Source organism: Gymnodraco acuticeps, unplaced genomic scaffold, assembly GCF_902827175.1.
Source record: "Gymnodraco acuticeps unplaced genomic scaffold, fGymAcu1.1, whole genome shotgun sequence".
NCBI classification, from domain to species: Eukaryota; Metazoa; Chordata; class Actinopteri; order Perciformes; family Bathydraconidae; genus Gymnodraco; species Gymnodraco acuticeps.
In genome coordinates this window covers 3,565,674-3,588,890 of record NW_022990693.1, presented here as the reverse complement: position 1 = coordinate 3,588,890, position 23,217 = coordinate 3,565,674, and the positions used below count along the sequence as shown (strand labels likewise).

Here is a 23,217-nt window from a genome sequence, read left to right as displayed (position 1 = left end):
TTACATTACATTACATTACATTGCATTTAGCTGACGCTTTTGTCCAAAGCGACTTACAATAAGTACATTCGACCAGGAAGACACAACCTTGAAGAAAACAGAATCATATAAGTATATCAGGTTTCATAGAGCCAAACATTTCAAGTGCTACTCAACTGGCTTTAGGTAATCCAGTCCTTTATTGGTATAAAAGTGCTTCGTTAATCGTTCTAACGCTCGAAGTGGAGTCGAAAGAGATGAGTTTTCAGTTTGCGCCGGAAGGTGTGTAAGCTATCTGCCGTCCTGATGTCAATGGGGAGCTCATTCCACCATCTTGGAGCCAGGATAGCAAACCCACGTGTTTTCGCCGATGGGAACTTGGGTCCCCCTCGCAGCGAGGGCGCAACGAGTCGTTTGGCTGATGCAGATACCTTAAGGGAATCTCAACAGTGTCCTACTTCTCCCTGCTTTATCACAGCTGATTGGTCAGATATTATTACATTGATTATGGATGTGTAAGTTTGGGGGTTCAAATATATAGTAAAAACCAACACACTCTCACTCCCTAAGCGTCCAGGAGCGACGTTTGGTCAGTGTCCGTGGCGTCCAGTTGTGACGCTCCTAGGCTCCTTCAGCGTCATAAAGGGACGCAAATAGCTTTCAACTGATTGCAATGTATTCCCATCTGCGGCGGTATTTGACGCTCAGGGAAGCACGGCATTCGTTTGTGTCGGCTGCACTTAAAGGCAATGTGAGCGTCCATTCCCATTGGATAACGGAGAATTGTACACCCGGAAGTAAGTATTCCTCTTACTGTCGATTGATTTTACAGTGATATCTGCACTACTCATCGACTAAAAAACACCAGATTATCCTTGTTAATTACACAACATTGATTGGTTTAAATTGTGTGCAATGCTTTTGTATTTTTCCCCTTCGATTCGGAGAAACAAATGTTTTTTCTGAGTAAAGGATGGCAGAAGACACTACACTACCCAGAATCCCCAGCTATCGTTTGGACTACACCATGTGCTCTGTTTGACAAACCCCATGATAGTCCTCAAGCTCTGTGATTGGAGAGTGTGCTCCGAGGGTTACGCCGATTCTCGAACAGCACTTGAAATGGGATGGAACCATGCACGGCAGACTGTCCAAAACTGGATTTGAACGGGTCCACCGCGTCCCCCCCTCCCCCACCCCATCCCCAGAACTACACATGCTGGCTATTCTGTTTCGCAACATGTTCTGTATCTATGGCACGTCTCTACTGGGAGTTGTAGTTTTAAAAGACGTTTTCGTATTTCCCATAATAAGAAGTTGCCAGTATTAAACTGTGTACATCCCTGGAGGTTTAGGGGATAGGAAACACTCAAATTTAAAACATATAATTAATAAATGGGTGAAAATGGCTTGTGCCCATAATGGCCAGCATTAATATATACACACATGCCAGCTAAGGTCAGAAGAGCTTTATTTAACAGCTGCCTTATGTTTGTGACCCCTGTTGTTAATTGATAACATTACATTACATTAATTGATAAGCCTGAAACATGCACTTGTCAAGGTTCAGAGGCACATTTTGCAAATATGGCAGTAGCCATCGATCAGCTTAAAATAAGATATACTTTATTGATCCCAAGTTGGAACATTTGCGTTACATCAGCATGTGTAACAGTTGTAAATATGCAGTGGTGTTTATTTGTAAATCATTTAGTATAATCACACAAATTCTGTGTTTTATATTTAACAATTCTGTGTTCTTTATTTATTGATTGTTCAATACCTGACAAGGCCGGAGATGAAATATCTACATACATCTTATAAGAGTATAATACATTATGTATAATATCAGTTAAAATAAGTGCTTCAACATAGTTAACATTGCTGGAGGTATGCATAAATATTGATAGATGTCTTGTAATGCACTATTGAGGAACCTGCGACCCAAGTTTTTCATTCAATGCATAACTACACCATAGTTGTGTAGGCCTATATGATATGTCAATAAACCTTAGAAAATCTTGAAAGGGATGTGCAAAATAGTCATTATATACAGTCTTTAATTAACTATTAGTAGAGAATAACGAGTAATGAATATACTTTATAGGGATCCTATTAATATCTAATAATAAAAATAATGAAATTCAATAACATGCTTTAACCACTAGGTGTCCCTTTATATCAGCTGTGCACCTTTATGGTGTAAATACAGCCTATCTACCAATTGGATCAAATATAAAAGTCACCCGAATTAGTGTTGATACTGCAAGGAGACGTATTGTGTGAAAATAAATGTAAGATGTTGTTTAATGGCTGATATATTTATGATCCACGTCACGTTTTCAGTTCCTCATGTTTGTCTAGAAGTCTTCTCATCAGGGCTCTATAAATACAGAACTACGGCAGATATGTAATATTTAATGCAGCCGAACCGTGTATTACAATGCCGTTATGTGATGACTTTCAAAGAGAAAAGCAAGCACACTCGGAATAAAGTATTATTTTATTTTAAAAAAAGTTTTCGGTCTGTTTCCGGTATTTGTTAATGACGATGTGCTGTGAGATGTGAGACTGAAATTGCACAGGGGAAAATAACGTAGGCTATCTTTAGATGCGGATTTTGTTAAACTAATATGTTTGCGCTGTGGACCAACACTATACATTGACGGGGAAGGGGGTAGCAATAAAGATAACACCATTAAACAGTTACACAACATAACAGAAATAATATCGATAGCAGCGTCCCTAGCAACCACCTTGGTAACAATGAAAACGTCGCGATTTCCTGAAGTAATCTTCGTAATAACTAGCAAACTAAAGATCATGGACATCCACTGCACACATAATCTGAAATAACAACTCATATTTCTCGCATTAAATGACATCAAAACGCATTTTAATGGCCAAACTAACTTTAAAATCGGCATTTTCCACCGAGAATAAAACGAAGTTCGGCCATGTTTTCTTTTTCTGCAGGGAGAAATTTGAAGATCACGTGACATAGACGCCAGCCATTGGAATGAATAGTGAAAAAAACGGGGTTTGTCAAACAGAGCACATGGTGTAGTCCAAACGATAGCTGGGGATTCTGGGTAGTGTAGTGTCTTCTGCCATCCTTTACTCCGAAAACATATTTGTTTCTCCGAATCGAAGGGGAAAAATACAAAAGCATTGCACACAATTTAAACCAATCAATGTTGTGTAATTATCAAGGATAATCTGGTGTTTTTTAGTCAATGAGTAGTGCAGATATCACTGTAAAATCAATCGACAGTAAGAGGAATACTTACTTCCGGGTGTACAATTCTCCGTTATCCAATGGGAATGGACGCTCACATTGCCTTTAAGGGCAGCCGACACAAACGAATGCCGTGCTTCCATGAGCGTCAAATCCCGCCGCAGATGGGAATACATTGCAATCAGTTGAAAGCTATTTGCGTCCCTTTATGACGCTGAAGGAGCCTCGGAGCGTCACAACTGGACGCCACGGACACTGACCAAATGTCGCTCCTGGACGCTTAGGGAGTGAGAGTGTGTTGGTAAAAACTGCTTTAATACAATTTTCAAGGCATCTGAGTTTCCAAAGAAAGTTCATTGTGGTATTGTAGGGTAAGAGGGTAACACTAAGCATTCAGGAATACATGCTTCTTCTAGGATAATGGGTCAGTAAAAATAACCAATAATTCTACTGATAATAACCTCCTGGCTCATAGTAACAAGTGAGGTTACTAATCACTAGTATTTCTTCTCTCTTTTTTAGATAACGCTTCGTGATTCATCACCAGTGGTGCTCACGCACAACCAGTGCTCCTGTGTTGCAGGAACTGTTTTGTGCAATCACACAGTAGCATTGCTGTTCCAAACAGCACACTACACTGAACTGAACATGCCAGTTGTGCCACCTGTGCATAGCTGTACTGAATCGGAACAGCAATGGCACAAGCCGCGAACAATGGTAATTTCAATGAGGTTCAAATACTTGTAATCTTTCACAGAGTTTTTGTTTTAAAGGGACTCAACGAACAGTAATTGTCTTTTCCTTAAGGGTGTGAAGCCAGGGCCCTTCAACCCAAGCCTGTACCAAATAGGATGGTGCAGTAAGGTAATTTTAGCTGGAAAATTGTGTTTCCTGTGTTTTTAAAATGCATAATTCTGGTGCTGTATTCCTAACCATTAATGTGCTATATTGTCTTTGCCATTCTTTGTAGGAGTGGATTCTACAGAGGCATGGTGGGGCCATTACCAGATCCCTGCCTGTTCAGAGTTACGGAGGCATACTCAGCATTCAGCATTGAAGACAGGCCGCTTGTGACCACAATGAACATGAGACCTGACAAGCCCCTTGTGGAAAGTGCCTTCGGGATTGTGCAGGAGGGCAGTGTTCTGTCCTATCAGATGCCTGCTTTGACGTCTCGGTACACCACACTTCACACTGACACACCACCAACACCCCACTTGCCCATAGAGGGGTATGTGATCTTGCCATGTGATTTACCGCTGGTGTGCTCAGAAGAGGAGCAACTACATATGAACAGCTTATCCGTTGATTTGGAAATGTCTCACAAAATTGAGGAGGCTACCCGTGAGCAAAGCTCTAGCTCAGAGTGGCATCTGCTCCGCAAACCCAGGGTTACTGCCTCTAGGTTTAGAGAGATTTGTCACGTCAGAGGTGAGAGCTCTGCTAACTCTCTTGCAGAGCGAATACTCAAAGGTACAAGGCAGACTGCAGAAATGAGGAGAGGTGCCGAGATGGAGCCCACAGTAGCAGCTGAATACAGTAGACTGGCAAACGTGAACTACTCCCCTTGTGGCCTTGTCATTCACCCCTCTACGCCCTGGCTTGGTGCCTCCCCTGATGGAGTTGTTTTTGACCCAACAGAATATCCCCAATTTGGCTTTGTTGAATTCAAATGTCCCAATGTCCCAAATTATGTCGACTGCAAATATGTGCAGATGGAATGTGGCTCCCCTAAGCTCAAGAAAAGCCATGCCTATTACTGGCAAGTACAGGGTCAACTTCTTGTATCTGGGATGCAGTGGTGTGATTTTGTAGTGTGGGCACAAGAGGACTACCTGGTGCAAAGAATTAACACAGATCCAGAAGTGCAAAGAGCAATCAGAGAAAAAGTAGACTTCTTTTTTTTTTTACACATACATGCCGAAGTACCTGTCATTAAAAAAGTAGTGGGCACTGTAGCCATTGTTAACTCTGTAAGCAGTTAGCTGCTAGACCCTGGCTCAGCCGTCATTGTTTTTAGGAGGCAATCCCTCAATCATGTGTTCTGAATGACAACAAAATGTGATTTCAATATTTTGTTTTTGATATATATTGTTTGTCACATTTCATATATGTATATAAATATACAATTGTATTTAAAAAGACAATAAAGTGAAGTGATTTGTGTAATGAATAGTAAATCAGTGCATTTGTAAGAAATCATCAACGCATTGTAATTTGCTATTTACCATTTATTCAAACAAAACACTAGCGTGTGTCAGGCAACACGGGATTACGGTGTGCTCACCCAGCTTAATCACAGCTACCTGCACAGGTGTCATCATCTTGTCTTATTTCACCCATTTCTTGACCAGTGCTTTGTTCTGATAGTTTGACAGCGTACATGCTACTGCAAACAGTTGGTTGATGTTGTAGGCATGGGACAGGAGGATGACACCATCAAAAAGTTTGTTCTCTTTTATCCTCCTGATGACACGCTCCACATGAACCCTCAGTCTGGCAATGGCCTGTGTCTCCCTCACCTGATAGGCTGGCATTTGCTTCTGCTTTGACAGAAAAGGTGGGCAGTACACCTTGCATTTGCAGCAATCGCTGATCAGGAAGCCCTTATCTACCATCACTGCCATGTTTTCAGTCAACAACGCAGCTATTCCAGATTGTTTGAAAATCTCCTTGTCGCTGACAGAACCACCATACAGACTGGAAACAAATGTCACTGCGCCATGTGGGGCTATGCCAACCAGGGCTTTCATGGTGCAGTGAGATTTGTATGTAGAATACATTTCACTTTGGAGGAGGAGTGAGGATGGTGTTTGACACCTCAGCTCTGTGCAATCCAGGATCACCTGTGTGTCTGGGAAATCTTTGAATGCCTCTGGGAGGTGGGCTTGAACTTCTGCAGGTGTAAGCCAGATGCACTGTGACCCCAATAAAGTTGTAAGAAAACTCGTCCATGTTGCAATGATGCGGCTCACAGTGGACTGGTGTACGTTGAAGCGGTTTGCAAGGTCCCTCTCTTTCAAACCCACCGACAGGAAGCAGAGAAAAAGGAAGAACTCGTCAATTGGCTGAAGCAGCTGTCTCTGGAAGATAAACAAAAAAAGGGTACTATATTAATGTCATGAGTGTACCACACCATGGGAAAAACATTAAGTTGTTTTAGTTCTCTGATGTATTCAAAAAGGATTGAGTACTATAGCCTTTTAGCCTACACGAAAGCAATGAAATGTTGGAGAAACATTTTCCCTTCAGTTTGTGTTTAGATTGTGTGTTAAAAGAAACGTAGCCTACCGTTGATGGACGTGCGTGTGTAACCACTTCTTCATTCCTCTTGGCAGCTGATATCGCTCTTGTAACACGAACCATTTTATAAATGGAAGGCTCAATCAAAAACCAGAAGGCCATCAGGTGGTTATAGCTCGGGAATCTGTACACAAAAGACACATGTCAGTCATTAATTGACTCGTTAACTGTAACACATGGGCTAATGCTTTCCTCTTGTTTGCTATAATACATTACAATTCAAATAGACTGATTAAGAAGGCACTTGGTGCAGGTATAGTAATATACAGCAGTAACATGTGACAACTACATTAAAGCAGCAGTAATAATAATCTAAAACATACAGGGAACATTTTACACAGAATGACTACTTTTACTCTTCATTCTTAAGTGTGCAACTGGGAGAAACGCAGTGGATATTGACATGTACTTTTACTTTGGTAAGGTTTTGAAGATTTCCACTTGTAGTAAAGTATTATCAGTATGTTGTTAGTATTAGTATGTTTTACTCCACCACATTTAGTTAACCTTCATAGTTTCTAGTTACTTATGAAAACACATGATTTATGATTCTACATGTTCAGTTCAGGAGTATTTTCAAACCATAGTATTTGTACTTATACTTCAGTTAAGTTGAGTAGCCTACTTATTCCAACACTGCATGCAAATAGTCAGCAGTCAAACGGCAGGTAAACAGGATTCTTTATAAGCTAACCCATCTCAAAAACTTGGATAGAATTTAGCCAAAACATTACCTGGTATAGAATCGGATGTTGTCGTCGGAGCCAGCAAACCGCTGTAAGCAAAACTCTCGCTGGACTCTTAACTCCTGCAGTTGCTTCTGCAGATCCTCCACTGTTTTGGAGTTGTCTTCTGTAGCTTGAGAGGACATGTCCAGTGAAGCTGGTTCAGGGGTTGAGCAGTAATCATGGTCACGGACATCGATGTGCTCTTCCTGCTCCTCCCGAGAGACTGGTTCAGTGGGCCGCTCCCTTCTCTCCCAAACACTAGCCCGCGGTGTTTGAGCAGTGAAGTGATTCCACTCAAACAGAGTTGGGACAGCACCTTTCACAAGCCTCCTACGGCCATCAAGGTTTTTTTGGCTCTATTTCAGTGGCGAGCCGTCAGGGCCCTCTAGGCCCTCTGTGAGGGCCTAAGATATTCTAAAAAATAATATTTGAAAACATTAAAAAAAAAACATTTTTTTAAATATATTTTTTTAAATATTTTGTTGCTGTTACATTTTTCATTAGTTTTACCAAAATAACTTGATTTAATTGTATTTAAAATAATATTTCCAAAGAAATAAATCCTTCGAATCTGCCTGTTCAGTTTCTGTTGGAATGTGAAGGGTTAAATGCCGTCTCTGCGAGTTATGTGAAGACGGGAGAGCTTGTTGGTCCCTCTCTACATTCACAGAGGGCCCGCTATAGTAACTCAATGAGAGAGTAATGTCAAATGACAGTACAATTGACCAATCATATCTTCCCTCTAAATGGGCGGGCTTTATTTTCGCGGACTTTATGACAAGTTCCGCCCGCTGTGAGGTCTATGCAAGTGGTGCAGTGACGCGTCCTAAGACCCGGAAGTAAGCTGCGCTCGGATTCCCTCGAGAGAAAGCAGTGGGATTTCTCCATAGGATTTTGGAAGATAGCTCGAAATAAGGTCTGTGGAAAACGAACCTGTTAGATAAATGCACGTTTTGTTCAGCCGGATAATATCCACATGTCTACCCCACTTTTATTATTTTCGAATCATAAATCTAAACGATAGATTTATGATCGATAGATTTATGATTAGCATAAGTTCGTTCATGATGGCTCACTTCAGTGATAGTGAGGACATCGTTGCGAAATTATTAACCGAGTCATTTTCAAGATTGAGTTACAATGATAAACTGTAGTGGCAAAGGATCAGCTGCATGACCCCGCCATCAAGTGCTTCATCCAAAAGGACAGGAGGATGGACTTTGTGTTTAAGTGATTTGATCATCAAGTCATTTTCAATGTGGGCCGCGGTGCCGTCTTAATTCATTTGCAATTGTTACTTGGCTGTGGGAGCCCTGTCATGATAGGTGTTTATATAAATTGTGTTGTTTTGTGTGGTAGAGGGTCGCTGTCATTGATGCGTTTTGCACCCCGGACCGCTGTTTTGATATTCCGCTGAAGTATAAACTGTGACGTAATATCTCTTCTTTTTTTTCGAGGGAAGGGGGGTCAGCGGGCCTAGGTATAAAAGTCACGGCTCGCCACTGCTATTAGTTGATCCGTAGCGAAGTGACGACTGCAGACCTTGGAGTGAGAGGAGATTGTAAAGTTATTGCGTCGTATTTTAACCAGCCACTGTCTTCGCAGCTCGAGTTCGGTCGGAAAGCCATGGAAACTTAGGACGCCGTTGAATTTAGCTGACGCCGTACAAAGTGGGACACAGCAGTGCTCGGAGTAGTTCTTTACTTGTCTTTGCAAATGCTCCGTTTTGAAAATCTTCCGTCGACTCATATTTAAACCACAGATTTAAACAGTAAAACATTTGTGGACGCTCAGCTACGCAGACCAGAAGCAACCCGGAAGCGTCCGAGCAGTATAACGGCTAAGGCGGAAGTACGTCTCAGACCCTAGTGCATGTAGCCTATTGCGGTCTTGTGTGTGTGCGGACTGTTACGGAGCGTCCACACTACAGCTTAAAAAAAAGCTTGGAGCTGGGCGTGTCTTTGGGATTTTATTCAAGCACGCGACCAACAACCAATCACATGAATCTCCCGCCCCCGACATACAAAGCAAAAAACCCCGGGGATTTTATGGGAGCAATATATATATAAACTCCCCAAACAGGCGAAAACCTACCAGTTTCACCCACTGTCTCTGCCACCTCCCTCCATGCCTGGTTCTTCCGGTTTGTATCCCGGTAGGTGAAGAGGGTCTGGTCATACAAAACCGGGTGATTTGCTACGGCGATAATTCGTTTCTCCTCCATCTTTTTTTTAAATATAGAAATGAACGGCGGGATATCTCTCCCAGCTTGGACGCGGTTTGATTGGCTAGTGCTTGAGCTGTCAGATTTTCAGAAACGGGATTTGATTGGCTGGCGCTGGCTACTCCGGCGTCTCCGGCATCAGAAGTTGAACATTGTTCAACTTCTGACGCCGGAGATGGACTGCTATGTTACCCACAATTCAGTTCGGCGAAAAGCGAGGCAACGTGACGTCACCCCATTCAAAGTGAATGGGCAGACGCGTTGGAAACCGTTTTTGAAGCTGTCGAAGCTGTAGTGTGGACGGGCCGTTACTCCTGTTGACACGGACAACGTCAGCGCACTGCCCACCAGCCACGCCCCGACACATGGGGTCACGCCGGCCAATCACAAAGCTTTGATGCGTTCAAGTGCATTATTCTGGCACAGGAAGATTATGTTATAGGACATTAACGATAAAACAGAATATTGCTGTTCTATTTTTAGACACATCTCGCGATCGACTGGTTGAGCACCCCTGCTTTATGCCCCGGCCACACGAGGACGAAAATGGCTAAACGCATAGGATTAACGCAAACGCAATCGCCAAAAAGCTTCCGTCCACACGCAATAGTCATCCGGATAGTGTCTGTCCACACGAGACAGCTCCGTTTAGCTCCAACCGCTGGAGAAGCTGCAGTACATATGCAGGAGCCTGTACGTGGCGCTGTAACTTCCTCCACAAAACCAGCGAAGAAGCATGGTTGTCATGGTTGCCCTTCTGTTTATTCTCCGCGGTGGGGGCCGAGGGAACCGGGCAGAGTTTTTCGCCAGTCAACGTATATTAAAGTTTCAATCTTCCGACAAAATTATAAAAGTGCCGGTCAAAGGTCTTCTTTGTTATTTATTGAGCTTTAAAACAAATGAATAACGACTCTATATAATATAATAATAAAATACATGGAGCCTCTCTTTTTCCTCCCTCTCTTCGGACAGCGTCAGTGTCTGTTTCATGCAGCAGCTGATCCAGTAATGAGTGACCCGGCCGACAGTAAAAATAAACATATTTATAACTAGTTTAGGTAGTTTGAGAGGTGTCTCCGTCCTGTCAGATTAGACTTCACTCGCGTTTATGTCCATATCGAGAGAAAGATAAATAATCTGAATTCAGTGTGCAGTTTACTTTGACGCGGGGGTGAGCAGCAGAGGTGGGGAGAGGCGGGGCTATTGCCTCATCATTATCAGAAAATGATCGTATAGGGCGTACACACGGAGCCGTTGGACCCCCCAGAGCGTTGCATATGCCATTCTATCCACCTTGGGACCCGTTATCGTTTCCGCAGTCGTTTAGTGCCGTATTCGGTCGTCCTCGTGTGGCCGAACGGTCTATATGACACTAAACAGTAACGCAAACGACCGTTTTCGTTCTCGTGTGGCCGGGGCATTAGATGAAAATAAGGAGCCCCTCCCCACGCCCCTCTGAGAGATATTTGGTTAAAAAGAACACACTGGTGCTCTAGGAGGAGATTCAGGTGATAAGGTGGGGGGGGGGGTTACCTTGGTTGCTGATTGGCTAATGGTTACACAAGCCAAAAAATCGTTATGACATCATAAAGTGGCCAAAATCTGATCAGCTCATTTTCAGACAGGTTTTTATAGAAATGGATCAGGACAAAAAGAGAGAGAATCTTTGTTCCTGAAGCTTTCAGAATCTCTTTACACAGAGGGGACACATGTTGATGTAGAAGAGACATGAAGAAGAGGGGACACATGTTGATGTAGAAGAGACATGAAGAAGAGGGGACACATGTTGATGTAGAAGATACATGAAAAAGTGGATTTTGCATAATAGGTGACCTTTAAATTAATTTAGCATTCTCCTCTGTGGCTCGCTACTTTCCCCACCAGCCACTGCTCCGCCTGACCCTTTCATACACCACCTACATTTTATTCAACTCTTCTATTTCTTCTATCTCTGGTTGACACCAAGTCTGTCTCTCTCTTGTTGTCAACCGCCTCTCTTTTCACTTAGGACTGAATGCAGTCTAGTCAAACCATGTTGATATTTCCTGTAAGCCCCAGCCAGGGTCCAGGCATGCCACCACCTCCCAGAGTCCTCCACCCATTCCCTGAGGTGACAGCTCAGTCCCATTTATTACAAGCTCCCAAGTGAATGGAGAAGACAGGTGCTTCATCTGCACACACACACACATTGCACAGAGGAACTGGAAATCATAAATGAATAAATCGTACTTATAAATAAATCAATAGAGAGGGAAAACATGTCTGTTTGTACTTTTACATTTGCATATGGTGTAATATGCTATGGTCTACCTCTGCATGTATGTATTCTCTCTGTATGTCTTTAAGTATGCATGTATTCCTTTCATTTGGTTGTGGAAGATGTTGCCTTATTTCTTCATCTATCTGCATTAGAAGCTTGGCGCAGTTTGGAAATAAGGAAAAGGAACAGCAAACTGCAGAGGATACATTTAGTTGGAAGCAATTTTATACGTGTTGTTGGTTCGGACCGAGGAAGAACATGAATCATAGTTGGCTATTATTTGCGGTCAAGTTGGTGTTCATGTTTTTCAACAAGCCAAGAGCTTAAAGAGCCTGTGACAGCATCCCAACAACTGTTGTGCAATGAAATATTGGGCTACTAGTAATCTCGAACCGTCAGTTTAAAAAAGAAAAAGCGATACCGTTCCGTTAAATATCAATAATTTCGAACATCGCGGGGAAATTCCTTCGACTCATTTTGAAGTTTTGGGGGGAAGCCGGAAGTGACGTCAATGCGGGAACGCTTCACTGTGCGGCGAGAGAGCCAAACACGGACAAAGTGTGTTGTCATGCGTAGAAATGGTGAATTACTGAGTTTAGGCACGTTAATAACGTTTTAATGAAGTTGACTACAGTATATTTCATATTTGTCAGTGCTTTCATGTCAATTCGGCGAACATAAACATAAATGATCGTGGTGAAGATGATGATTACATTAGGATTAAAAATCGGTAGTGAGAGCTACTGAATTTCCTCCCGTAGGATGTGATATAAAAACAAATCGATTATTTTTGTAGTTGTAAACTCAAGTGGATGAAACTACATGTATTAGTGCTTTCATGTCAATTCGGCGAACATATGATACATTAAATGATCGTGAGAATGATGATTAAAATCGTTTGTTTGTGCCGGTCTGCATTTCCTGATGAGAAAACAAACCGATGCTTTTTGTAGTTGTAGTACACCAACACAAACGTGTGTTTTTTTCACCACAATGTTGGGGAAATTAATGGATAAAATGCACGGATTATTATTATTATTATTCCCACTCCGATCGGGACACTAGGTCCACCGTTTCCCCGCAGCGAGGCTCCCCCCGTTGACAGTTTACGTGCAGGACTGGCCATCGGGACGAATCCCGATGGGCCGGTACCGAAGTGGGCCGGTCGGATAAATCACTAGCACATCCCCCATAGGCGGCGCGTGACGCTCAGGTTTGGTTAAGGCTAAATAACTTTTTTTACCTGACGCTGCCCGCCTCCGGCGTCTATAGAAAAGAGATCAACTCAGTGTGCGGAGTTTAAATCTCTCAAATCATATTACAGGATAAAGGAAATACAGCTTAAACTGCCGTATGCAGAGAAGACGCCGACGTGTCGCACTTATCATTCATATTACATCATCAATCAGATCATCGATCATATAATATCATAATATATCATATATTTCCTTATCTGCCGTGTCTGGCCGTGCAACACTTACAGTGTCACATACTGTATGCAGAAGTATTATTTTTAGCAACACATTATGTTGACGAAACACTCGAGTCAAATGTAATTAAAGTCAGATCCACTCGTGTCTTAGACGTGAACGCGCTCTCAGCTGGAGAGAGAAACCCTGGCTTGATTTACCGAGTTGATAACCAGCGTCGTAGGACCGCTTAGCGAGATCTCGTTTGTTAGTTTGTTGTTGTTAGTTTGTTTGTTACTCAAACATATCCAGGGTCTGTTGAACTGGCTTCGTAGTACAGGGCACAGGTGGCTGCATAGCAGCGCTAATGTCAAAGACACAGACATTGCATTATATTTGTATTTTACCAGGATGTAGTGACACAAATATTTACATATTTAACATTTACTATCTACAGCACCCGCCGCCCCTGACATCCCCCACTCCCCCCGTTGACAACTTACTAGCGGTACCGAAGTGGGGCGGTCCCATTCCACCACTGGCTACATGACCGTATGATCGCCCATATTGACGCACCTAATTCCTAAACTTCTAACAGATACAACATAAACCGATCCTCCAGCCTCATATGAGCTCTCAGACACGTTCAAAATTAAACTGTCATCGCTGTCTGAGCTTGCTGCTGTGTGCACCATCGTGCATTTACATGCAGATGCTGGGATCCTGAACGGTGCAGCTGGAGCGCTGTGCCCGCAATGACGTCACACATCATTTGGCGGGACTTGAAGAATCCCCGAGCAGATCCAGGAAATGGTCAACATTGAAGGGCAGATTAATGGTTATCAAAGTACAAATATCCAAAATCAGTTCAGTAACGGTTTTCAAGGGGACAATATTTACTCAAATTGATGGGTTTGGATGATGGGGGAAACTCGTGTCACAGGCTCTTTAAAGTCAGTAAAACAGCAAAATAAACGTGTTATCATATGTAATCCAGCATCATCAGTGCTACATGAATCAACATTAGGAAAATAAATGTTGTTAACCGACAGAAGGTTATATTGCAGGCAAGACATTTAACATTAAGATTGTTTCCAGATAAGACTGCATTTCCTATCAACATGCTTATTGCGCCTGTACCTGGCAACACACACACTTAAATAAAAATTGAGGAATTGCCCTTGTAGTTCAGGAAATTACTGCCAGATCTTAGTGGAGCCGTCATGGCTACATGCTTTCCATATGCTTCTGACACAATATGCTTCAGAGTCTTCAATAAAGTATTGGGGCCCACTTTGATGATGTTGGGGAAGAGATAGATCCTTCTTCAGCAAAAACCACACAACCTGCCGACTTCAGAGATGGTGCAAGACGCACTGGAAGTTTGGTAAAATGTTAATGCTACAAAGCAAAACTCAGGGAAGCAAAAGATAGTGAGGCAAAGTCCAATGTTATGCTAGTTTCACTGCTAAACCTAGTCAACACGTGGCAACCAAGACACAGCAACTAGTCTTGGGTCTACAGGAGTTCTAGAACTTATTCACCAACAAATAGCCTTAACTATACTCACAATGCACTGGTTTGGCTATGAGTAGGGAGCCCCTGTATGCTCTTGTGTATGTGATTGTCATGAATGTGCAAGTGATTGAATACCTTCTTGGTATATACAGTTCAAATAGGATCCCATGTTTCCACTCCGCTCAGGGAGGAAACAGGACTGGAAACAAGGACGGACATATTGAAGGACAGGAACACATTGCGAAAACACTGAGAAAGAGAAAGATAGGAAAGACAGGCATGAGTGAAGACATGCCAAAGACAAATCATTTATCCATTGTGTGAAATCATGTATGTGTCACTAGGTGATCCATGAGTTCATAATTTTATTTAGACTGTCGAATGACCTTACTTTGCATTGGAAAAGGGCAACAACAAATTAGCTTGGTAAAAAGCTGATAGCATTTGGCACAACCTGAACAATGTTCTGGAAAGCTTACCAATTTCTACTTTCACTTTGCCTTTGTCAAGGCTCTTCCTCATCTCCGCTACATCCATTTCCTCCCTGTGACAGAGCCGTCTCCATCTCTTACACAGTGGAGGTGGAGTCCATCACAGACCTGGTGAGTCTTTTGTAGCCCTCACACCTTTGGGCATAGCCATAGGCAGTTGGATTCATCAAGTCTGTGTCAGACTTGTTCTGCAAAAAATATCTTACATCCATGTATCCAGAGAATGCCAAAAAAGTCCAGTTGTCTGATGGTTTCTAATGTGTGACAGAAACAGCTGAGGCTTCAACAGATCATCATTGTTGTCTGGGAAATATAAGATTTCAAACCTTGATTCAGTCTCAATTATTAATATGCAAGACTGAAGTTAGTGCCAATGACCTTGAAGTATCATCCATTCTAAAGTCACTACGTTTGATATCAAGTCTTTTTTTACTTAAATATAATGTATTTAATGGATTATTGTTGAGCCTGAGATTATTGTTGAGTATACCTCAGTGAATATGCTCATTTAAGGGTAATACAACAGAACACCCCCTCAAAATCAACAATGCAAAATCAAGCTTATTTTATGGATCGTGTAACAGTATCAACGATTAGGACAAAATAATCCCATATCCTGAGAACACACTTGGCTAACATTTTGAGGGCGGTTATTTGATTGGGATTGTGATTTTTGTATTTGATAACTATGGGATCATTTTGTACAAAAGCAAAGCATTCGCTTTAACATTCATATGAGAAGGTTAAAGAGACATAAGGCTATGGCACTGTTTTCCTCAGATGGATAATGATGGTGATGAAGATTAGATTTCAAAATGATAAAGATCTTGGAAGATCGTGGAAATTGTGCATTGTCTTGTGGATATCATGTGTTCCTCCTTTCAATGTATACATCTTAAGAAAGGCTGATTTTAATTTGTTTGTTTGGAAATTAGCATGCTAAGTGCTAAAGTTAACTATGGACAAATATTTTCCTATGCGCTCGTTGTAGAACATTATACTCTACTAGTTCTAGGTTATAGCCGTTGGGTTCACTGCAGTAATGTCCATTCATTCATTTTATGTTTTGACTTGTAGAAAAACATTTAAATGGTGTTTTCTTTCTCTCACCACCTGCCTGTATGGTGGAACAGTTCTGAATCTGAAAAAAGCTCTGAACCAAATTGTTATCACGAAACAAATGTGAAGGAAGCAGGTTCTGAAAATGTGTAATCCTTTTAAAATGTAATGAATGTTTGGATCGTAGAGTCGGGGAGTAGCTTTGAATTCTATTAGCATCTGTGTTTTTAATTTCAACCAAGGTATTACTTCAGGGGAGTTTTTGACTGTGAAATGCCTGAAATGGAAAACTGTGAAAATGACAAGTTGTGACAGTAAATTTCAAGACAAATACAGACCAAATCCCACACGATTTTAATAAGCCGCAGGGTTATTTGCATAACACAATAAACTGTAAATAGATAGCAGGATTAATTGTGTAGCGCTAATTTTCTGAATCTTCTAAACTGATTTTGTGTCTCCAGTGTGATGTGGTGGTTCTAAATCTCTCATCATTTGGATTAGCCGGGATTGCATTTGAAAAATCGAATCTTGATTTGCAAATAACAGCGGGGGATTAACAGAGTTGTTTCATTTTCCATATGAAAGCTTTTTACTCATACAATGGGTATAGGTGTACATTTGAGAAATCACCTCTCACATAAACTGTTTTCCACTCACACTCACTCTCCTTGCAATTTCTTACACTTACACCCAACCACCCAGCTCCTGACGTCTTCACACGTGTAGAATTGAACCCTGGTGTCCAATTTTTACGGTAGAGTCTCTGTACGTAAAAGCACATGCAACAGCAATTCCATTTCCAACTTTTTCATGTAGCCTCGAATAGCCTTAAAGGCTGATGTAACACAATGTAAATGCAGGATGTCGCGTGGAAGACAGGATTGAGTACAAGACCCATTAATGGGCTGGATAGGCCTCGGTAAATGAAAGTGTTTGCTATGTAAAGATGTAGTGAAGTTAGGGTTAGGTTTTAGGAGGTTACTCCGCCTCTGTTCTTTGTTCAACACTTATGTCCAGTTTGAACTGAGCCCCCAGGAAGTGAGCAAAGCTATGAAGTAGGGGTGTAACGGTTCACAGAATTCACGGTTTGGTATGTACCTCTGTGTGGGGGTCACGGTTCGGTACGGGTTCGGTACAACAAGAAAAAGCAAAAAAAAGTCCAAAATGCATAATTCCAAGTTTGTTTTTTATTTATTTTGAACAGTAGTGCAAGTTTCAGTTTAAAAATAAGAAACTTTAACATTTTGAATAATTAACTGTATTACACAGTTAAAAACAAACCACAAACAGTACCACACACACTCAGATGGCGGTATTATCTATAATGGCTGATTTCAAACAAAAAGGTTAAATAAGCTGTAAAACAAAAAAAGAATGTCTTGAAAATATTATAAAATAAATAATAGTGATAGTGTTTCAATCACTTTCAATCACAATCAATAAAAGCCGGGGTCCTCTACTATTGCATAAGGGCGCAGCATAGCTGTTGAAAAACATGCCAAAAGCTTCCGTTATTTATTTTGGTCTCTCGGCTTTCATGTCTATTGGCTTCTTAAAAACAGCGGGGATCAGCTGCTGAACTGCTGCTGTCTTTTGCCGGGCTCCGGTGATTGCCAAATCTGGGTGATGCCTTCTGATATGATTTAGCATGTTTGACGTGTTAGCATACCGCACTGCTGTCGAACAACGCCGACTCACCGTCCGATCCTCCACTTGCACTCCATCACTATTGTAGTCCACAGGGAACCCGAAAAGTTCCCACACAGCTGATTTAAACGAAGCAGGTGGGTTCTAGCTCCTGTGTGTTATCTGAAATCGCCATACTAACTTTTCTTCTTCTTTTATTATGTTTAGGGATGTCCCGATCACCTTTTTTTGCTCCCAATCCGATTCTGATCATTTGATTTTGACAATCTGCCGATACCGATTTTTCCCGATCCGATCTTTATGCAATGCATTAACGGCATCCAATGCGATGAATTCAGCTATCTTGGCTGTTGTTTTTTTGGCCTTTTCACTGTTCTGGGGCAGTTTCTCTTTCTTTTTAAAAGTCTCTGAAAGTGTCGGTTGTTTCAGTGCCGTTACCTGAGTGGCCGCTGTGTACTCGTCGTGGTGTTGGTGTTTGTTTCTCAGGTAGCGTATTAGATTGGTCGTGTTGAACGTAGCTCTGTTCTTTCCACCACGCGGAACCGCCTTTCAAACATTGCATCTGGCTGTTACACTGCCTTCGCTTTCAATTTTATAATACTTCCAAACTCTTGACATTTTCTCTGTCCCGACTCCCGAGTCACCAGCTGAACGTAGCCTCTCGTTAGCTTACTGCTACTATTAGACACTGCGCCCACTCTGTTGCCAGATTTGAGAGAAATAAGCAACCAGGTCTATGAAAACAAGCCCAAAAGAAGCAACACATACATGATGTTGTATCATTTTAAACCAAAACTAAGGCCTCAGGATGACTTTAAGACGTGAACATGGTCATTTTTGTTTTGTAACATTAAAAAAATGGTGCGATCCCCGATTTTTTCTCCCGATTCCGATCTTTTGAAAATCACGTGATCGGGACATCTCTAATTATGTTCGTTTTGTTCAACACACTCTCACTCCCTAAATGTCCAGGAGCGACGCTTGGTCAGGGTCCCGTGGCGTGCAGTTGGGACGTGCCGAGGCTCCTTCAGCTTCATAAACGGACACAAAGAGCTTTCAACTGATTGCAATGTATTCCCATCGGTGGCGGTATTTGACGCTCATGGAAGCACTGCAACCGTTTATGTCGGCAGCTCTTAAAGGCAATGTGAGCGTCCATTCCCATTGGATAACAGAGAATTGTACACCCGGAAGTAAGTATTCTCCTTACTGTCGATTGATTAGACAGTGATATCTCCACTACTCATCAACTCAAAAACACCAGATTACCTTTGTTAATTAAACGACATTGATAGGTTTAAATTGTGTACAATGCTTTTGTGTTTTTCCCCTTCAATTCTGAGAAACAACTTGTTTTCTCTGAAATGTGGAGCGACAAAGAGACTACACTACCCACAATCCCCAGCTATTGTTGTGACCACGCCTGTCCGCTTTGCGACAAACCCTGTGATTAATCTTCAAGCTCTGGGATTGGATATTGGAGTGGCAGTACGCCAAGTTACGCCGAGCGTCAAGCTCTTTGAAATGGAACGAAACCACGGCTGACTATTCAAAACTGGACTCGAACGCCCCCCCAGAACTACACATGCTGGCTATTGTGTTTCACAACATGTTGTAGTTTTAAAAGACGTTTTCCCCAAAATTAGAAGTTGACAGTATTAAACTGTGTACAGCCCTGGAGGTTTAGGCGATAGGAAACCAATTGGTGTGTACACATTTAAAACATGTAATTAAATGGGTGAAAATTGCTTATATCCATAATGGGCAGCATTAATATATACCCACATGACAGCTCATTGTTACTTTGTAATTCTACTCCACTACAATTCAAAGGTTAACCTGGTATTTTTACTCCACTACATTTATTTGAGTTACTTTGCAGATTCTGATTAATGATGTGAAATATAAACAACCCTTAAAGCAGACTTTAGTTACACCTGAGTAAAATTCAGGTAAGGTGATTGTCAAGTGCCAACTATCAGGAGAGCTATTTGATTGTTGGTGCTTGAGAAGACTAAACATTTATCTGCAGATCTCTATAAAGTATATTCATTACTCGTTATTCTCTACTAATAGTTAATTAAAAACTGTATATAATTCCTATTTTGCACATTCCTTTCAAGATTTTCTAAGGTTTATTGACATATCATATACACAACTACGGTGTAGTTATGCAATGAATGAAAAACTTGGGTCACAGGTTCCTTAACAGTGCATTATAAGACATCTATCAATATGTGTGTATACCTCCACCATTAAACTGTCAAATTCTGCACATTTCTTATACTATCTACATACATAAGAGTATAATTAATGCGTATAATATCAGTTAAAATAATTGCTTCAACATAGTTAACATTGCAGGAAAGCAATATATTAGACGTTAAGTACTTTGTCAGGCTTAATATTTATCTGTAGATAGATACCCCCAAAGCTTTTTTCTTATTTGAAAGAAGACCTTAACCTAAAGTATTCTTTAATGTGTTAATAAAGGTTAATTAGTTTGTCTGTTTTGCACATCTTCATATTAATATCTTTGTACATCGTGCACTAAACTGTTTTATTGTAGAGATCACTTACAGTATCTTCTTGATTTTTTACATTATATATTTCTATCATTGACCTTCTACTTTCCCCCTATGAAAGTATGTACTCTTAATATTTTTTTCATCAAATAATATTATTCAACAAAAATAATTCAATAACGTGCTTTAACCACTAGGCGGTGCACACAAGGTACACACAGCATACTAACAATAACTTTGTATTATTAGTGTAGGACACTTATGTATGTTTTTACATAATTTTACAGGATATTGCTATACTATTTCTCATGTTTTACTTCTACACATTAATATCTGATTTGTGAAACATCACAAACAGAAAGGTATATCCGTCATTTAATGGTAAGCTATTGAAATTGTGATTCCATAGATGTGTCTCCCATCACCCAAATCCCCTGACTATTCTCTCAACTCAGTATTTACATTCTTATATTCAAAGAAAATTAGTAATATCTTTAAAAACGTGCATTGCGGCTAAAACATCCAATCAGCGAGCTGAGGATCTTTCCTACGTCTGTTTCCGGTATTGTTCCTGTAATGAGAGTTCACATTTATGCTATTGAAGGGTGGAATTCACTACACATCTTCAGAAACATAATTTGCTTCAGATATAACTCATAGCAAATGAAGTATACAAATATAAGTAATACAAAGATAAAACACTGGCATGTAATTTACGTTAGAATAAATAGAATGGTTTTGAATAATAGATGAGAGTAAAATCTACGTCACTTTTTTTGTATACATTTATGTTTCATCCAATCACAGAGCTTGTTGACTTATCACGAGGTTTGTCAAAGCGGACAGGCGTCGTCACAACAATAGCTGGGGATTGTGGGTAGTGTAGTCTCTTTGGCGCTCCACATTTCCGAGAAAACAAGTTGTTTCTCAGAATTGAAGGGGAAAAACACAAAAGCATTGTACACAATTTAAACCTATCAATGTTGTTTAATTAACAAGGAAAATCTGGTGTTTTTGAGTTGATGAGTGGTGGAGATATCACTGTCAAATCAATCGACAGTAAGGAGAATACTTACTTCCGGGTGTACAATTTTCCGTTATCCAATGGGAATGGACGCTCACATTGCCTTTAAGAGCTGCCGACATAAATTGATGCGGTGCTTCCCTGAGCGTCAAATACCGCCGCCGATGGGAATACATTGCAGTTCAGTTGAAAGCTCTTTGCGTCCGTTTATGAAGCTGAGGGAGCCTCGGCGCGTGTCAACTCCACGCCATAGGACCCTGACCAAGCGTCGCTCCTGGACGTTTAGGGAGTGAGAGTGTGTTGTTTTGTTGTGTTTTTTTCTTCATTTGTTGTTTAAGGGCGGCTGGCAAACAGCTTTTAGGCGCAATACCGCCCCCTGTATTATATATAGTGTAGTGGATACTGCCCTGAATGACAGACTTTTCTCCCACTCGTAAAAAAAGGCGTATTCGTCGTGTGACTGCATGCACCGAACCGTGACGTCCGAACAGTGACGGTACGGGACGAATACGGATACCGTTACACCCCTAATATGAAGAAAATGTTCTATCACAACACTTTGTTAGTTTGTGACGTCATTTGGGCCCACAAATACTTTTCACCATTGACTTACATTGGGTAAGAGACATTTGTTAATCGGCAGATACATCATTTTACGTACATTGACTAGCCAGGACAAATACTTGAATAACCCTTATTTAAGCCAAATCCAGGTTTCAGAAAAATGCAAGTGCTCAAGCTCCATGGGCCCCATCGATGCAGAAGATCGCCGCAGATATAGAGATGATCCCTTTAGTCCTTGAGAGTCAGGCCCTCTTGGCTTCTCGTGCCACTGAGCAGCTTTTGTAGGAATGAGCTGGGCTGGGGTTTTAATATATCCATGGGTTAACACTGATAATGCTTTTAGCATTAAGATGGCCGGCTATCTATCACCATGTTAGTAACCATATTGAGGTAATCCCTCTGCTATGAAAATGTAATTGAGAACAGTGTAATGAACTACTTTCTTGGAATGATACACCCAGTGAGACTGATGTCACACAGTACAGTTCCCTATAGGAAAAAAAAAAGTTGCTTATCTGTTACTCTTTCTTACATATCTCATGAGAGAAGCTACTCATATTTGAATTATTCTGTGCTCATTTGTATCTAAGTTACATCTCTAAGTAACCCTTAGGAAGATCCCTATATACATCCTGTGTCTTTTTGTCTTGTTGTCAAGATATATTTAAAATAATTTATTAAGATACTGATAATAATACAAATAATGATCATAATATTGATTTAAAATGCATGTTAGATGAGCACATAAGCCCTAGGTGTTCTCGTTGATTATTTAATATAAGATTAAATAATAAATTAGTTTTTCTCTGCATGAGAAAATTGCAACAAGTCCTCCAACTCATACGACCAAATAGGCCGATTGTTCAAGCCCTTATTACGACCAAATAGGTCGATTGTTGAAGCGCTTATTACGACCTATAATCACGTCTAAAGTTTTCGACCTTTAGTGCTCCCGTTGAATGCAAACGCTCCGGAGGGTCGTATATTCGCAAATAACCCTCTCTGGAAAATCCTAAATTGTAGGATAGTTTGGCCATTAAAATGCTTTTTGATTACATTTCTAGCGAGACGTATATATTGTACTTTTAGAATCCACGTCCAGTGGATGTGTAGGATCTATAGTTTGATAGATATTACGAAGATGATTTGAGGTCTCGCCAGGAGAACGTGTAACGTCAGCGTCCATGTAAAGTTAGCGTCAACACCAAGCCGCAAACTCTGGGGAAGAGCCGGGACGCCAATACG

The 23,217-nt window shown here is 41.1% G+C and overlaps 2 protein-coding genes across 2 annotated transcripts; one reads left to right on the top strand and one right to left on the bottom strand.

The window, feature by feature from the left end:
• Positions 1–3,679: 3,679 nt before the first annotated feature.
• On the top strand, positions 3,680–5,202 carry LOC117555602. Its single transcript, XM_034230520.1, has 2 exons — positions 3,680–3,934; positions 4,188–5,202. The coding sequence occupies exon 2, from the start codon at positions 4,207–4,209 to the stop codon at positions 5,200–5,202; it is 996 nt and encodes a 331-aa protein (XP_034086411.1). The 5' UTR covers positions 3,680–3,934; positions 4,188–4,206.
• A 228-nt stretch (positions 5,203–5,430) lies between these two features.
• On the bottom strand, positions 5,431–7,587 carry LOC117555635. The gene is made up of 3 exons (XM_034230569.1): positions 7,255–7,587; positions 6,509–6,644; positions 5,431–6,300 (listed from the first exon to the last, which is right to left on the bottom strand). The coding sequence occupies exons 1-3, from the start codon at positions 7,389–7,391 to the stop codon at positions 5,548–5,550; spliced, it is 1,026 nt and encodes a 341-aa protein (XP_034086460.1). The 5' UTR covers positions 7,392–7,587; the 3' UTR covers positions 5,431–5,547.
• Between the last annotated feature and the right edge of the window lie 15,630 nt (positions 7,588–23,217).

Excerpts from the sequence above, each read along its gene's own strand:
- LOC117555602 (XM_034230520.1), top strand. The coding sequence starts at position 4,207 with ATGGTGGGGCCATTACCAGATCCCTGCCTGTTCAGAGTTACGGAGGCA.
- LOC117555635 (XM_034230569.1), bottom strand. The coding sequence starts at position 7,391 with ATGTCCTCTCAAGCTACAGAAGACAACTCCAAAACAGTGGAGGATCTG. Across the intron at positions 6,645-7,254 it reads AACATCCGATTCTATACCAG|ATTCCCGAGCTATAACCACC; the intron begins GTAATGTTTTGG and ends TTTTGTGTACAG. Across the intron at positions 6,301-6,508 it reads CACACGCACGTCCATCAACG|AGACAGCTGCTTCAGCCAAT; the intron begins GTAGGCTACGTT and ends TTTATCTTCCAG.